The sequence below is a fragment of the Crinia signifera genome, chromosome 4, assembly GCF_055691185.1.
Source record: "Crinia signifera chromosome 4, ASM5569118v1, whole genome shotgun sequence".
Classification (NCBI taxonomy): Eukaryota; Metazoa; Chordata; class Amphibia; order Anura; family Myobatrachidae; genus Crinia; species Crinia signifera.
In genome coordinates this window covers 53,245,576-53,263,530 of record NC_139220.1, presented here as the reverse complement: position 1 = coordinate 53,263,530, position 17,955 = coordinate 53,245,576, and the positions used below count along the sequence as shown (strand labels likewise).

General features: G+C 47.0%; 1 protein-coding gene across 1 annotated transcript in view; it reads left to right on the top strand.

Annotated features, from left to right (window-relative positions):
* The first annotated feature begins 1,713 nt into the window (after positions 1 to 1,713).
* Positions 1,714 to 17,955, top strand: part of GABRP (gamma-aminobutyric acid type A receptor subunit pi) — a 52,023-nt gene continuing 35,781 nt past the window's right edge. The window contains exons 1-2 of the mRNA XM_083180114.1: positions 1,714 to 1,826; positions 14,922 to 15,019. Coding sequence (XP_083036240.1) covers positions 1,822 to 1,826; positions 14,922 to 15,019 — 103 coding nt within the window. The 5' untranslated portion in view covers positions 1,714 to 1,821. The remainder of the gene's footprint in view (positions 1,827 to 14,921; positions 15,020 to 17,955) is intronic.

Here is a 17,955-nt window from a genome sequence, read left to right as displayed (position 1 = left end):
CAGGATTCCTCTCTCAGGGCCCGATGTACTAAGCTTGAAAAATGATCAAATGGAGAGTGATAAACCACCAGCCAATCAGCTCCTATCTGCCATGTCACATGTTGTGTTTGAAAAATGACAGGTAGGAGCTCACTCTCCATTTTATCACTTTTCTTGTCCTCATAGTCCCTTAATTTTATGAGACTCAGGTGTGACTGGGTGTCTGAGGATGAATGGTTCAAGGGAACTGTTGACATATTTGTAGCCTAATGGGACAGAGGCGGATTAAGCACGGGGCAACAGGGATGGCCCACACCGGCACTGCTTTTCGGGCAGCGGGGTCAGGCCGCGCAGACGGGCAGTGGGTCCCTGCAGCAGTTTCGGCAGTGAGGGCCGTGGTCCCTGCCACGGATAGGAAGTCAGCAGCGGGGTCCCTGTGGTGGATGGGAACTAGCCAATACCGCTACTCAGTGGCGTATCTACTGTAAGGCAGCCCCAGCTGCCGCTTGGTTGAGCAAGCGGCAGCGGGGTCTGTGTGGGCACCGGCACCTGCTCGACGCACTGACATGCTGCAGCCTGCTGCTGCCCACTGGCTGAGCACCGGAGGCGAGTCAGCCGCAGCGCGGGTGCAGCCATGGCAGAGACGCCAAATCCCCCCACTTATTTAATTGACTGTACACAGAGCCGGCTATTGGCTACTGTGTACGGGATGGGCGGGCGGATGGACGTGCTAGGGTGTCCTGGGATGCATCGGAGACAAGGGAAGCAGCAGTGTCTGTTGGTCTCTCTTCCACTATCCTGCTTCAGCTTCTCTGTTATGCGTGTGACATCATCACATCACACGCTGGGGAAACACATTGGAGAGAAGCCAGGGTGGGGGGGGAGCACAAACTTTTTTGGCAGGGGGAGCAAAATGTATAGTTACGCCACTGCCGCTACTAGTTTCCATCTGCTGCAGGGACCCCGTCGCTGACTTCTCATATGCTGCAGGGACCCCGGCCCTTAGGGGGGGGGGTGCAGATACAGCCTTTTAGGGGGGTCTGTGGGGGCCGTCACAATTTTGTTGTCCAGGGCCCCCACAGACCGTAATCTGCCACTGTATTGGGATGATGATCAGGATATGTGCACAGCGGGTGTGCAAATCACTTTTTGCCACAAAGAAAGTCCTTAACCAGGGTACTGTGGTATTGGTAGCAACAGGTACAGGTTTAATACAGGTAATGCAGGGGTTAACACACTGACGGTATTTGAGTGTGGCAGACTGGACCATTGAGAGGTTGCTGGTTATTGTAGTGCATCAGGTGTACAATGTACCATCAGGTTGCACACGCAATTAGCCGATATGCTCTATAGCCCTGTACTATTTCAGGACAGAAATAACAAGATGTTCTTCTCAGACTTTTTTTTCTATCAACCTACAATGATAATTGTGCAATTTAAACATCAAAAACATAAAATGGACAAATTTTGCATGTAATATTATTATTGCTATTTCAAATCCTGCGGGCAAAACCATAAAATAAAATCAGCAGTAAAGATACTGTAGATCTTTGTGTATTTCTTGTAACTAGAACATCTTACCCTTCCAGATATTCTGATGTTTAGATCACAACTCATCCTCAACATTAGCAGGACGTTAGAAAACTTATTTTATATTATTATAGCAAACACTTCAATTGCAAAGTATGTTTTCCAGTGCAGACTTAGAACAATTAGCTTACACCTTTTATATTACAGGTAGAACATCTTGTACATGAAGCAAAACCATTTCCTGAACAAGCCTGCAGGAGTTGTGCTGACACCTACAAGTATGATTTCTACATACTGTAAACCTGAATCGTAATGAGGTGATTCATGATTTATTATTTCTTGTGCATCAGAGCGATCACTAAGTAGAAAGTAAATCACTTCTCATAAAATGTAATCATGTTTTAACGTAATCTCATTCTGATCGAAACACATTCTAATGAAAAGTAGGGAGCAACCTGTTACATTTTGGATCTCTTACACATTAAATCAACAAGAACAAAATACAATAAAGCTATTCATTTATACTTAACCTGTAAATGATTAGGGCTTTCACTGAAATGTTTGAGACTACAATTTACTATGAGGCCCCACTGCGGATTTACACTAGATTGCTTAAGAGCAACTGTACAAATCCACCATATTGAGTATGTCAGAAGCATTAATACATGTAATAAATAACAGTAATACGGAGTCATACTCAAGTCCACTGTTGGAGTAGGAGAGTGCTACTATGCATATTACAAATACTAAAGGGAGGTTTCATCCACTAACCAAAATGGCCACCAAATCTACTACTGTGCAATCTGTTAAAGACGTGTGAGAGAAAGACGTTTTACATTTAGCTCCAGGATAGACCCTGCCATCACTGAAAGTACTGCTACAGAGAGCCACCATAGATAGCTTGGTACTGCTTGCCTCCTTTCCACAACCAAGATACAGGGGGAGATTCTCTAAGAATCTCCGCCCCCCTTTGCCGCCCATCGTAATTATAATTATCGCATATGTTCTAACATATGCGATACTTATAGCAAAGGACAGCTCTTGCGTTAAGAGCTGTCCTTTGCGGTGAGAGTCGCCGGGTCCCAGCAGGTCCCGGCGGCTCCCCCTCCCTCCCACACCCGGCGCTGCTGCTCCTGCGCCGGGCTCTCCTCCTCCCTGCACCCGGAAGAGGATCAGTGCAGGGAGGAGGTCACAGGTCCGGGTAGCACAGCTCTGTGCTGCCCGGACACAGGTGAGGGGAGAGGGGGCGATTCGGGGCGTCTGGGGTCCGTGCGGGGCGGCGGAGGGTCGTTGCGGGGCGGCGGTGGGATGCGGTAGAAGCCCATAGGCTTCTATGGGGCATCGCCAGATTTCTCTGGCGATGCCCCCCCCCCCCCGCGGTAACCAGGCGGGGGATGCTTAGCGCATCCCAAAATGCGGTAAAAACCCAGATAACGGGGGTTTTAGCGCATTTTTAGCTTAGAGAATCTCCACCCCAGGCTGTTTTTTTTGTTTGTTTGTCTCAGAGCATACACTCATTACTGTATACTGCCATGCCACCACCACCTGTACACATATATTCCAACATCCATTGCTATCTTACCAGTAGAATAAATTGCTCAAAAATATGCCACCAGAAATAGTAATGACTAGTAATATACCTGAAGGAGCAATCATTCACTGTCATTTTCCAGCAGCACATGTAATACGTCATGTTTGCAATAATGTCCATTAATAAGCCAAATGTAGCATATAATACTAATCAGGGGCGGATTGGGGACTAAAAGTGGCCCTGGAAAATTTCTGAAAGTGGCCTCATGTGGGTGGCAACAAATCAATAAAGGGCGGAGCCAGCATTACAGTAGCAGGATTATTACATCACTATACTTAGATACATCGTTGACAGGCAAAACTAATGCCACATTTTCGTAAAATACGGACAACAGGTATAGTGCGCGCCGCAGGCGCGCGCCAAAAATCCACACCGTAACGCCTATTACGTGTCACACACCCATTACATAGTATACCACATGCAACGATGGTCTGCCAGGCTTGCTGGTGCCGGGCCCCCGGCCCCCCCAACTAACGACTACACTACGGCACTATGGCTAGTGTCATACAAGAACCGTTGTTAGGGTTACCTATGATTTTAATGCTAGCCCACAAAGCAACTTACTGTTTTGTGGGAGATCCTGTAGAGAGGCAAGGAGAGCGCAGAGAGCACAGAGACAGAGACGAGGAAAGCACAGTGAGAAAGATGAGGAGAGCGCAGAGACAGAGAGACAAGGAGAGCACAGAGAGAGAGAGAGAGAGAGAGAGAGAGAGACAAGGAGAGCGCAGAGAGAGAGAGAGAGAGATGAGGAGAGCGAAGAGAGAGAGACGAGGAGAGCGAAGAGAGAGAGAGAGACGAGGAGAGCACAGGGAGGGACAAGGAGAGCGCAGAGAGAGAGAGAGGCAAGGATAGGAGAGAGAGAGGAGAACAAAGTGAGAAAAAGAAGAGGGGAGGAGATAGAGCAGAGAGGGAGAAAAAAAAAAGAGAGGGAAGAGTGGGGGAAAGGGAGAGGAGAGAGTTGAAAATGGTATGTGTCTCCCCCCCCCCTTCCTTCTTCACTCAATTTATAAGGCAAATAGTGTACCTGGTCAGGGGGGCAACAGCGGGTACCATAGAGGAGGCGAGTCCATTGATGGAGGCAGAGGCGGCAGGTCCCGTAGAGGAAGCAGAGGCGGCAGGTCCCGTGGAAGAGGCAGGCAGAGGCAGCAGGTACTGTGTGGAGGGAGATCGGGCAGCAGTGGGTCATGTGGAGAAGACCATGGAAGATGAGGCCGCGAGTCCAGTGAGAGATAGAAGGAGAGAACAGAGAGAGAGAGAGACAAGAAGAGGGCTAGGAAAGACATGGAAAGCGCAGAGAGAGAGAGAGAGAGAGAGACAAGGAGAATGCAGAGAGAGAGGCAAGGAGAGCGCAGAGAGCACAGAGACAGAGACGAGGAAAGCACAGTGAGAAAGATGAGGAGAGCGCAGAGACAGAGAGACAAGGAGAGCACAGAGAGAGAGAGAGAGAGAGACAAGGAGAGCGCAGAGAGAGAGAGAGAGAGATGAGGAGAGCGAAGAGAGAGAGACGAGGAGAGCGAAGAGAGAGAGAGAGACGAGGAGAGCACAGGGAGGGACAAGGAGAGCGCAGAGAGAGAGAGAGGCAAGGATAGGAGAGAGAGAGGAGAACAAAGTGAGAAAAAGAAGAGGGGAGGAGATAGAGCAGAGAGGGAGAAAAAAAAAAGAGAGGGAAGAGTGGGGGAAAGGGAGAGGAGAGAGTTGAAAATGGTATGTGTCTCCCCCCCCCCTTCCTTCTTCACTCAATTTATAAGGCAAATAGTGTACCTGGTCAGGGGGGCAACAGCGGGTACCATAGAGGAGGCGAGTCCATTGATGGAGGCAGAGGCGGCAGGTCCCGTAGAGGAAGCAGAGGCGGCAGGTCCCGTGGAAGAGGCAGGCAGAGGCAGCAGGTACTGTGTGGAGGGAGATCGGGCAGCAGTGGGTCATGTGGAGAAGACCATGGAAGATGAGGCCGCGAGTCCAGTGAGAGATAGAAGGAGAGAACAGAGAGAGAGAGAGACAAGAAGAGGGCTAGGAAAGACATGGAAAGCGCAGAGAGAGAGAGAGAGAGAGAGAGAGACAAGGAGAATGCAGAGAGAGAGGCAAGGAGAGCGCAGAGAGAGAGAGAGGCAAGGAGAGCGCAGAGAGAGAGGAAGAGGCAAGGAGAGCGCAGAGAGAGAGGAAGAGGCAAGGAGAGCGCAGAGAGAGAGAGGCAAGGAGAGCGCAGAGAGAGAGAGAGAGACAAGGACAGCACAGAGAGAGAGAGGCAAGGAGAGCGCAGAGAGAGAGAGAGAGAGAGAGAGAGACAAGGAGAATGCAGAGAGAGAGGCAAGGAGAGCGCAGAGAGAGAGAGAGGCAAGGAGAGCGCAGAGAGAGAGGAAGAGGCAAGGAGAGCGCAGAGAGAGAGAGAGGCAAGGAGAGCGCAGAGAGAGAGGAAGAGGCAAGGAGAGCGCAGAGAGAGAGAGGCAAGGAGAGCGCAGAGAGAGAGAGAGAGACAAGGACAGCACAGAGAGAGAGAGGCAAGGAGAGCGCAGAGAGAGAGAGGCAAGGAGAGCGCAGAGAGAGAGAGACAAGGAGAGCACAGAGAGAGAGAGAGACAAGGAGAGCACAGAGAGAGCGAGACAAGGAAAGTGCAGAGAGTGAGACAAGGAGAGCGCAGAGAGAGAGAAAAGGAGAGCACAGAGAGAGAGAGACAAGCAGAGTACAGAGAGAGATGAGGAGAGCGCCGAGAGAGAGACGAGGAGAGCACAGAGAGAGAGACGAGGAGAGCACCGAGAGAGAGACGAGGAGAGCACAGAGAGAGAGAGAGACGAGGAGAGCGCAGAGAGAGAGACGAGGAGAGCGCAGAGAGAGAGAGCGACGAGGAGAGCGCAGAGAGAGAAGAGAGAGAGAGACGAGGTGAGCACAGAGAGAGAGACGAGGAGAGCACAGATAGTGCCGTCAGTAGTATCGCTGCCTATATGTAACGCCCACACCAGCTGCCGACAGTAGTAGCGCTGCCTACATGTAACGCCCACACCAGTTGTCATCAGTAGTAGCGCTGCTTATTCTGTACATAACATCCACATCAGTTGCCGACAGTACTGCTTTTACAGATGGAGCCAGCCTCATTGTTGTCGCTGGTGCGCCAGATGCTCCGATCTGGCGGGTGGCCCGCCAGCATAAACGGACAGGACGCTCCCATGTCCATTGCTGGGAATGGGGCAGGCAAGCATCGGAGATGCACACATGCCAGAATCCCCAGTGCACCGTGGCGATTGGTGTGCGGGGGACAGATACAATGAGGATGGCTCCACCTGGACATAGTTTGCTGACAGTACTGCTTTCTCTCTCACACTTTTTTTTTTACCTTAAAGCCTGTGTGGCAGCTCTTCCTCTGCTTTCATCAGCCCTGCTGTGCTCCAGTGTAGCTCCGCCCCTAACCCCGTGTGGCTCCGCCCATCCATTCCGTGTAGCTCCGCCCCCTGTCCAGTGCTGACAGTCACTGATGTACAGTAGGGGGGTTGGAGGCTTGGAGCCTGAGGATAATATGGGAGCTGGGAAGGAGCTTAGCCGGCTGGGCTTCATGTTGCTGGCGCTGCTGCCTGCAGTGTGACAGGCAGCAGCAGAAGCCGCACTGAGAGCCGGAGCAGCAGCAGAAGCTGCAGCAGCACAGGGGGAGGGGGTTCTCTGCTCCATATGCTTCTGACTGGCACCCCGGCCCCGCTGTCTTCCCAGCCGCAGCTCCACCACCTGAGCTGCTGGTGTTTGCTGCCGCTGGCCTCATCTGTACAAACGCGGGACAAAGCTGGAGACAGTGAATCACTTCCGGGCACGGCCACTGCTACCCATAACTCCGCGGTGGCCGGCCCCTTGATTCAATTTCAGTGTCACCAGTGTCCAGCAGCTTTCGGCCTCAGGGTCGGACGGCCTCCCGGGAAAAGTCCCGGTGACTTCAATGGCCAATCCGCCCCTGATACTAATAACATGTCATTGCTGGATAATTACACTTTTCCTATAATTTCAATAACGTTAACATTATACAAGAGTGGAATCCATACACCCTATACACTGAAATAGTTGAGATACTATATATGGCTGTATGTAAAACAGTGGCGTAGCTAGAAATTGTTCTCCCCCTGCCAACAAAAAAATTCTGCGCCCCCCCCCCCCAGCCCGCTAAATGAGTTCGTCCCCACCCGGGACCCACTCATTACATATGCACGGGGCAGGAACCCGCTCATTCAATATTCACTGCACTGGGTCCCCGCTCATTAGATATGTACAGGGCAGGACTAGCTCAGCACTCACTGCTGCCTAGGTCACCTGTCAGTTCATTCCAGCCAGCGCCCCCCCCCACCGCTGGTGCCGCTCATCCAAGCCACCGCTGGGTTTTCCAGGTATGTAGCTAAGCCACTGATGTAAAAGTCTGTGATCTGCAGACATAGGATCGATTGCTGTGGGTTAACTCATGTCTTTATAAATATGGGCTAGCTCACCAAAATCATGCTCATGCCTAAACATCGAAGGTTATTACATATGACCCATAGCAGAAACCCCCCCCCCCTTTCACCCCCAGAACTTACCTGATCCGAGGCAAGCTCCTGGATGGCTCGTTCCTTCGCGCCATTTTATGGATCCAGGACGAGGCCAAATGACATTTTTCCGCTGTCGGATTCTCGTGAGACCCGCACCTCCAGTCCTGGTGATTGGTGTCATTTTAATTCTGGCTGGGATTTCAGACATCGAGGACATGCAGTTAGGGCTGTGGGGTTTGTTTGTTTTTTACTGCAGGGGTGCTGCCAAAAGTCCTCGCCCTCTTGCCTCTTCTCATAATGTAAAAAGTCATCAGATATGGAGGTTGACAATTCCATCTTGCACCTCTTGTCTTTGCATTATGGGCGCTTTGGCGCCTACTTTTTTAAACTGCCATCCTGTCTGCTGCTGCAGTGCCACTCCTAGATGGGTCACGTGTTTGCGCCACGCACTTGTGTCACTTAGCATTGTCATCCAGCTACCTTGGTGCAACCTTTTGGCCTAAAAACAATATGTTCAGGTGTTCAGGATATGTTTGGAAATTAATGTTATTGAGGTTAATAATACTGTAGGAACAAAAACAAAAAATCTAAATACTAATTCTGTCATGACTCATTTTAACATTTTTTATGATATCTAAAAAAACAAAACACAGATCCAAAACATTAACGTGGATCCAGATCCAAAGCCAAATCTCAAAACCTGAAAAGTGTCCGGTGCACATCCCTACTTGTCTTATAGCCTACCTGCAAGCCATAAGCCTTTGGGCTTAATTCAGACCTGATCTCATGGCTGCAAGTTCCCAGGCCAGGCGAATATGGGTAGACTGCGCATGCATACTGTCCATAGTATACATGCGTGAGGTCATCCTGTGATAAAATCCTGCTACTTTTTCTTAGCACTGGCCGAACGCAAGTTGAATGACAGCATTGGAAGGTGGTATAGGCGCTTCACAATATACTGTATATTTATATCTTCTTGGTGTGAAGCACCTATACTGCTTGGTCAAAACCATATGTACAGATTTCCCTGAGAGTTTGCGTTGCTCTCTTTATTACAAAGCAAGGGCTGTCTAATACTAAGTTTATTGTGTGATTTATGATGCCTAATTCCATTGTATTTATAAAGTTTAGCATTAGCAAATCACTCTCCTTTCTTTTGTGGGGCATCTCTGTTCTGAACATGAAGTCCCTGAACCACCTCTGGTGGTAATTTTGTCCACAGTGGCTTCATACTCCAATCTTTCCTTCTGGAAAAGAGAGTTAGTGCCACTCCGTTGAAGGGCTTTTGGTCACCTCCACTATGCGCTTTAATTTACTGGAGCAGTTAACCTCATGCATGATCTGTAACCACAGAGTAGATTTTTTGCGGCAACTAGTTCTGAAGGAGTGGCGACAACTTAGGTATTGGTAATGGCACCTGACATAACTTCCTTGACAAGTGCCACATTCTCTTCTTATGTACAGCGCACATTGCACCCACTCTTTGTCTTGCCCACACATTGTCTGATTAACTGATAGGCTGATTAGGCTGCAGCCCACATCGCACAAGCTCTAACCACCACCCGTACGGGGCACTGCAATCGCGGCAAAAATCACCATCACAATGGCCTACTGAATTTTGGCCCTGGAACATGTTTCCGGAGACTTACGCATGCGCAGTAGACTCTGTCACAATGCCAGAGTCTACAGTACAGTGGAGAGGAGGGGGACCATCCGGAGTCTGCACAAGGGCCCCCTTCTCTGTTAAGTGCCCCTTCTCAGCCTGGTAGCAATTGCTGGTCCCAGCCTTGTACCAGATGCATTACAGGTCCCATAGTGGAAAAAAGGGGTGTACCAATTCCAAACGGCGCCCAGTGAACCCAGAGTTAGTGGGTATAATAAAGTGTAAAGTTGAAAAGGACCATAAACTTATACTTCCATAAAATGATGTTCCATCAACAATCAATGAATTCCCCTGAGGGGTATAGTGTTCCAGTACATGTAAAGAGAAAAGGGCTTATAATAGTCGAGCCTATTTTATTACATATACAATGCACAAAAACAATCATAAAATACAGTAAAATCCAGTTAAAATCAAGAAACATAAATCCAGGCTTGCAGGGAGTATAGGTACAAATTACCAAGAGGTAGATCAGAACTGGGTGTTAATCAGTTCAAAGCGCTCAGTCAAATATTCACCAGTCCGGTCCCGGGTTATAGGTCTGGAGATCAAACACTGCCTCTGGTCATTCCTCACGTCCTGCTCAGTCTGGGATGCTGCCAACAGTACTCCGCTTCTTGGAATCGTCCGTGGTGGTCCCTTCACTGTCCGGCGTGTCCGCAGTCCGCCTCAAATCACTTGACTTCCCGTGGCTAGTGCTACTGCAGTGCACTGCGTCCGCCTGTGGTCCGCATTACAGGTCCCAGCCCAATACTACAGTAGATGCACTACCAATCCCACTTTATCTCTCTCTAAGGCTTAGTATATAGACCCCAAAGTACCAATCAACCATTGTCTAACTCAGGGTTGCCGACTTTCTTATTCTCCTCTCCGGGAGAAGCCTGGAGAGGAGATATTCTGTAGCCGCTCAGGGGGCGGGGCTTAAGCGTGCCATCACTAAGCCCCGCCCCCATGCTGGTAAACCAGCAAATTCGGTGATCTCCGTGGAGGGGGCGGGGCTAAAATGACGCGATTGTGTCATTTTAGCTCCGCCCCCTCCTCTGAGACCCGAGGATTGCGGCATTTTAATGCCGCGATCCGGGGGACAGCGGGGGTCCCCCCTTAATCCGGGAGGGATGCCCACCCTTCCGGGGGGCCGAGAGGGAGCCCCGATTTTCGGGAGACTCCCGGAAATTCCGGGAGGGTTGGCAACCCTGGTCTAACTGTCCATTTACAGGCTGTTTTTAAAAGAAATCGGGCTAAATCAGTCCCATGATTTAGAGGGCAGGAGATTTGAAAAAAAAAAAAAAACATTCAAAAGAATGGGTGGCCGCTGATTGGCTGAGAGAGCTCTCTCAGCCAATCAGTAGCTGCCCGTTCATTTACATTTTTTTTTAACTCTCCTGGCACCCACCGCTGCTGCAGCTCCCCATGAGTCCATTTATCGCATGTAAACAATGGCACATCAAGTGCCAAATCGCATGTGAGCCCTCCCGGGAAGCATGTCGGGCAGCTCACAGGTGTATTGGATGCGACTTGTCCTCTCGGACAAGGCGCATAGTGTATGGGAGCCTTAGGGCGCACATGGAGAAATAAAGCATGAAATATTCAATCACACCTTCCAAGAAATGTTGATCTCAGTCAGGGAACATGACAGTACAGTAACAGATTATGTGTGTGTCAAGACTAAAATGGGAAGGCCTCATTACATATTCATTAACTGGGTGGGTCCACAAAGAGTGTCTCCACCTTGTTATATATTTATAACCAGATCTATGTAAAGCTGTCCGCAGAATACAATGCCTATCAGGCCACTTACATCCTGAACATTTCATCACCTTCTATCTAAGTACATCTCTCATCTTACCACTCTGTTCAAAATGTACTTCAGATCTTGTCACATGCTTGTCTTGTGGACTTTTCTATTTCACAGGTAGGTGGACTGTAATATTTATATGTAACATAGCATACAGATAAGATTTCATGCTTTGCTTATCTTTATAACAGTGTGATACTACTATAATTAATATTTGTAAGTTCATTAGAAGCAGAAAAGTTATATTTAGCTCTTTCAATTGGGATTCGGATGGCTGACAGACAATCTCTGTGTTGACACCAATATGATCGACATACATACTGTTTTTACAATATGGTCAAACTGTTGACACAAACAAAAGGTCAGCATACAGTAACTTTGGTTGACACGTGAAAATACAGACATGAGTTTTTGGGAATTTTTTTAAATGTATTTTTTATTTTTTTTTACTATCCACAAAGGAGCACTAATTGGGGGGTCCACATGTTCAGGTGTCGACACTGACACACAAAAAAAATCCCAAAACTCATGTCAACCTTTTGATGTGTCAACCTTTCCACTGTCAACATTTTGCTTGTACCAAACTTTAATTTTGTGCATGTCGACCATCTAGATATATATTTAGATTATACATCAGGAATGTACTATTTTTATACTGCTTTATCTGTTGTTGCTATGATGTTGGCTGTTACATTTGTCACTTTCTGCCACCAGCTGTCTTATTTTGAATGATGGCCATAATGGAATGTCCTTATTTGATTCCTGACTGCTCAATATAACAGGTTACAACCACATGAAGGGGGAAATTTACTAAGATGGGAGTTTTATTTCAAATGGGATGTTGCTATTGGCAACCAATCAGAAACGACTTATTTATTTAGCACCTTCCAGAAGATAATAGATAGTGTCTGATTGGTTGCCCATAGCAACAAACCATGTAAAATAGAACTGCCATCTTAGTCAATTTTCCCCAAAGAGTATCTACTTAAACCAGAAATGATTACCTTTCTGATTGCTTTGCTTAGTTCCCTGCTACATAACAATGGTGAGTTCAGCCCTTACTGCTGATGCATAGATATAATGTATCAAATTGTATATATAATGTAACAAATTGTAATTGACAGTTAAAATTCTCACTATTATAACCTCAAGTATTCTCTACATTTTCGGGTTTATTCAGTAAGGATCAGAAGGGGCCAAATTCGGCTCCATTCTGATGGTGGAAAGTCTGCGCATGTGCTGACCCCCTGTGCAAACACCTTTGGTGAGTATCACACTCGCTGAGGTGTTCCCTCAGGTAGGAGGGAGGGGGCCAGCAGGGGCCGGAGCAGGAGAACAGTCAGCATTTTATGGGTGTTAAGCAGCTCAGTAAGCAGGAAATGCCCGCTGCTTGGTAGGCGGTACTGAATCAGACCCGTTGCATACATGTATGTGCATGCTAGAAATACTAGAAGAAAAATATTGGTGTACTGTATATTAGGGAGAACCAGGTTTTTCTTTTTTTTTAGTTTTACTTTTATAGTAAACAAAAAAGCGTTCCAATGGCAAGATTTAGCAAATCATGGAGAGAGAGATACAGTGGAGAGAGATAAATTGCTAACCATGTCGACCTAATGACACTGTCGACCTAACCCATGTCCACCTTCCTGCATGTCGACCTAAATGCATGTTGACTTAATGACTGTCAATCAAAATGCTAGTGACCCAATGACTGTATCCCGCTGTAACAAACTTTCATTTTACTTTAATTAATTAAAGTAATTAATTACTTTAATACAAACTTTATGGACAGCAGCACTGTCTGTGCATGTTATTACCGTTTCTCAGCATTTGGATTTGGCGCATGTATGTATACAAGTATAAATACGATTAATAAGTGTTACTAGCTTAATACAAACAAAATTGCATTTTTCCTATTTATTGATACCTATTCACTATTTTGTTGTTTTATTATATCATATTATTTTGATACTTTTTGGGGTTCTTATATGTGGTGCCTTATAATTTGAAATCAGGTAGCTTCCCGGGTGGCAGAATCACATACAATACATCGTAAGCAGTCCTTCTTGCATACAATGTATCGTATGTGTTCCCAGCCAAGCCTGTCTGGCCTGGCTGTGATGCAGCACATTTCTTCACCAGCCCGTGCGATCCTCAGGCTCCGATGCGATACACACAGTACCGTGCATCACATTGGAGCTTATGTCAAATGCATGCGCTATGGATGGTGAACAAATCGCATGTACAGTATATCGCCCTAGTGTATGCCCATAGATGCTTTTAGATGCCACACTGTAAAAGAGAAGAATTATTAAAAAATGTAGGTGTTTTTTTATATATTCCTAACATTGGGCCTTATGCTGAAGTGTATAGATGGGGCCTATGTGCTATGGTGATAAAACAAAAAAAATGACTTGAGGGAAACTTAAATAAAGTTATCCATATTAAGACTGAGGGAGAGATGTATCAAACTTTGGAGAGAGACAAGGTGAAGTTGAATAAAGTATTGTACAAACCAGTAAGCTTCTATCTATAGTAACTGTTATTTTTTTTTCAAACAGCCTCTAAAATGACAGTTGGGGGCATACACATGAGACAATTTTAGCCCTATTTCTAAGCAATCTGTCTAGATCGCTTAGACTTTAAACACGGATCACTCCTTGTGTATGGCCCATAGCAATGTGATGCGCATTCCCGTGCATCACCATCGCCTGACTAGATTTTGATTGCATGTAGTTAGGATCCAGTCAGATCACTATTGTTCTAACCAGAGAACACTGGTTAGCACAGACCACCCATACACACATCGCTATCTATCCTCTGGGAAGCACAAGGGTGATTTCCCTAGCCTGCGGGGCTCAGTATGCAGGCTAGCAGAAATCGTCCCATGTGTATGGGGAATGTTTGGTACTCTTAACACTTTATCTCTCCAAAAGTTCCATATAGTACATTTGAGTTTGGGGCCCATTTATCAACAAGTTTTAGTTTTTAAAATTTGTTTAACACCTTAAGTGGTGGGCCACAACCTCTGCCCCCCCCCCCCCCTTCGTCTCTCTCCCCTACTGTCACTCCCCCTCCCTCTCATCTCTGCTCCGGCGATTGTACACCGGAGCTCCTAGGCCCTGCCACTGCCCCAGCTGCCCATCATAGCAGGTGGCAGGCTCAGGGGATGTTCATGGTGGCTTGGGAGGTCTCGGGTGCCCCAAAATCCCGAGTCCCCCCGAGCCACGCCGAACATGCCCAAGCCTGCCGCCTGCTACCTGCTTACTAGAACTAATGGTGGTGGGGGAGCTCCAGCATACAACCGCCGGAGTGGAGAAGTGAGGTGGATTGATGAGAGGGCAGGGGAGAGGAGAGCGGCCACTGGGGGGGGGGGGGGGTGCCCGGACAGGTGAAGGTGTACGCCAGTGGTACACAGCTGCAGGCACCACTGGCGCACCCCTTCATCTTAGTGGTATATGACATTTTCCGGGACAGCCCACTGCGGCAGCGCACCTGAGCCCAGAAAGTTTCCAGGTATACCACTCAAGTGGTTAATATGATAAATGGTGCTCCAGTCACAAAGCTTCTAACTGCCACATGTTTGAGAAATTACAGTTGGGGGTTGATTGGCTGCACCACCGTTTATCAAACACAACAAGTTTTGTTAATAACAAGCCTTAAAAGCATTGGACATTTACTATCTTCATTTTGTTTCATACACATTGCAACTGTAAACAAAAAAAAAAGATACATTATTTAATATGATGTCCCTTTAAAGCTTGCTTGAGACTATAATTGTGAAATATGTATCAACTGAAACTGTTTACCTGCCAAGCCATGAATCTGCTTTAAATGTGTATCTAATCACAATGTATTTTAATGTATTCCTAGTCATATGACCTCTTTAGAAGCAGATCAGACAGAGGATGTCCCAGGATTTCAAAATATCACAAAAGACTATAACAAATACCTACGGCCACAGTTTAATGGTAAGAATGATAGTTTCCCCTTATTTTACTAAATCTCTATGGACGTATTTTTCCCTGTTATTGTTTCTTTTACAATTACCTCTTTTAGAATTGTTTACAGATACATATGGACAGTCTCCTGCATTGGGCACATAGAATAATGGTTTTGTACAGTATCTTTGTGCATTTTCGTTCTTTCCCTGCGTACTGTATATAAACATTGGTACTTGTTTCCTAGCACGGCCACAATCGCGGGCATCGCGGGTCATTTTTAATGGTCTGCGATGCGACCATCGCGATGCCCTTGATTTCCTATTGAAATGCATTGAAAAAGTCAAAATCGCGTCGGTCGCATCGCATGCGGCCAAAAAAAGCATGCGATGGCCGCGATTTCCCATAGGGAACAATGTAAAATGCCTCAATTTACCCAAATCAACATAGGGAACAATGTTAAATGGCCCAGAGACCCCAAAATACCCCCCTGAACAGTGAAATGGCCCCCCAAAAATTGTTAACGCCACCCCACGATCAACGTGAACCCGAAGCGTGGCGAGCGGCGGAGGTACGCGTCCTCCGACCTTTTCATACCCCCACTATCCACGTCGGCGTGGAGTTGAGAATAAAATAGTGTGGCGAGCGCAGCGAGCCACCGAGCCCGAAGCGTGGCGAGCGCAGCGCGCCCCGCGAGGGGACGCGGATACCTGTGAAGCCCGCGAGGGGACGCGGATACCGGTGAAGGTGTCCTCGTCCCCTCGCGGGGCTCGCTGCGCTCGCCACGCTTCGGGCTCGGTGGCTCGCTGCGCTCGCCACACTTTCTATTCTCAACTCCACGCCGACGTGGATAGTGGGGGTATGAAAAGGTCGGAGGATGCGTACCGCCGCCCCTCGCGGGCTCGCTGCGCTAGCCACGCTTCGGGTTCACGTTGATCGTGGGGTGGCGTTAACAATTTTTGGGGGGCCATTTCACTGTTCAGGGTTTTTTTTTGGTGTCTCTGGGCCATTTAACATTGTTCCTTATGTTGATTTGGGTAAATTGAGGCATTTTTCATTGTTCCCTATAGGAAATCGCGGTCATCGCGTCGGTCGCATCGCATGCGATTTTTATGGCCGCATGCGATGCGACCGACGCAATTTTTTTACCTGCGATGCCCGAGATCCTAATCGTTGTGGCAGTGCTAGGAAACAAGTACCTAAACATTATTTTTCCAGGAAATATCCTGTCTGTACACTATGTATATATACAGGCTGAGTAGCCTTTATCAATTATCCGTTATCCAAATACTTCCAAAAACCATAGTTTGGAAATTTGGACAGATGTCCAAATTGGTGACATCTGTAAAGTACTACTGGGGAAATGATATGTGACTGGCACTACTGGGGGCATCTGTATCTGGCACTACTGGGGGCATGATATGTAACAGGCAATAGATATTTGCTAGAAAATGATTGCTTGGCATTCAAATTCAGTGCCTGAGACTGTACACAATCTTTGTTTCATGTTTTAAAACATTGGTTTCATGCACAAATCAAATATATTTGTGTGTATTTCATCTATTTGATGTGTTTACATAACATAAATGCAAGATTCCTCATTCAAATACAAAAATATTCCAAAATACAGAATAATCCATTACATAATAATAATACATAACATAAATGCAAGATTCCTCATTCAAATACAAAAATATTCCAAAATACAGAATAATCCATTATCCAAAATGCTTCTGGTTCTAAGCATTTTGGACGGGTTGGGATCCTATGGTCTGCGCCAAGATGGTCGACAAGCGTTAGGTCAACACAGTTAGGTCGACATGGGTCTAGGTCGACATGGGTTTAGGTCAATAGGTCGACACAAGCAATAGGTCGACAGGGTCTAGGTCGACAGTGAAAAGGTTGACTGGGTTTTTCACTGCTTATTTACCTGAATGTCGACATGGACACAGTTTCCAATGCACTGCATACCCTCGCATCGCTCGCTTCGCTCCTGAAGCTTCGGGCACACTATTTTATTCTCCCACCATGCCAAGACTGATGTCGACATTGACCCATGTCGATCTAGAACCATTTCGACATATCACCATGTCGACCTAACGGTGTCGACCCAACACCTGACGATTATCTTGCGGTAGACCGAATGACTGTATTCCTAGCAAGCTTGAAAGACATATAAGGAGATGTATCAAACATTGGAGAGAGATATAGTAGCAAGAGGTAAAGTACCAACTATTCATCTCCTACAGTGTACAGTGTATGAAATATTACAGAAGGTGACTAGTAGGTACTCTATCTTCCTCCAAGGTTTGATATATCTCCCCATAATTTCTAAAGCTATTATTTGGCTACATAGATATTATGGTGCTCTCTGTCTAATATTTGTAGCAGTGACAGTTGATAGGGATAGACGTGATGAGTTTGGAATTATCCAATAAAATGATTACAAATATTAAGAGATCCTGGGCCAGATGCACTAAGCTTCAAATAGCCAATCAGCTCCTAACTATCTTGTTACAGGTGACTGATTGGACAGTTGCTTAACTTGCACATTGCCCTTTACATTTGTCATCAGATACAACTCTAGCCCCAGTCTCAACTGTCATCTCTCACAACATCAGCATGGACAACAAAGCAGGATAAATAATACCCCTTTTACACAGCAGCGACAGCAGGGAGGTGGTGAATGAATGGATGCCTGTGTGCGGCAACCATTCACCTTGCAGACAGGGGCTGGGGGGTGCACGGGCCCTGGGGGCAGCCCAGCAGCTTACCTTGGTGCCGGGCTTGCCCCTAGTGCAGCGATCAGCAGTTCTAGTGGGGGGATGGCGCTTGGAGATAATATCATCTCCAAACGCCGGCTCAGTCTACACTGCGGGAAGGCACTGCAGAAACCTTGTAACGCCATTATAAATAATAATAATAATAATAATAATAATAATAATAATAATAATAATAATAATAAT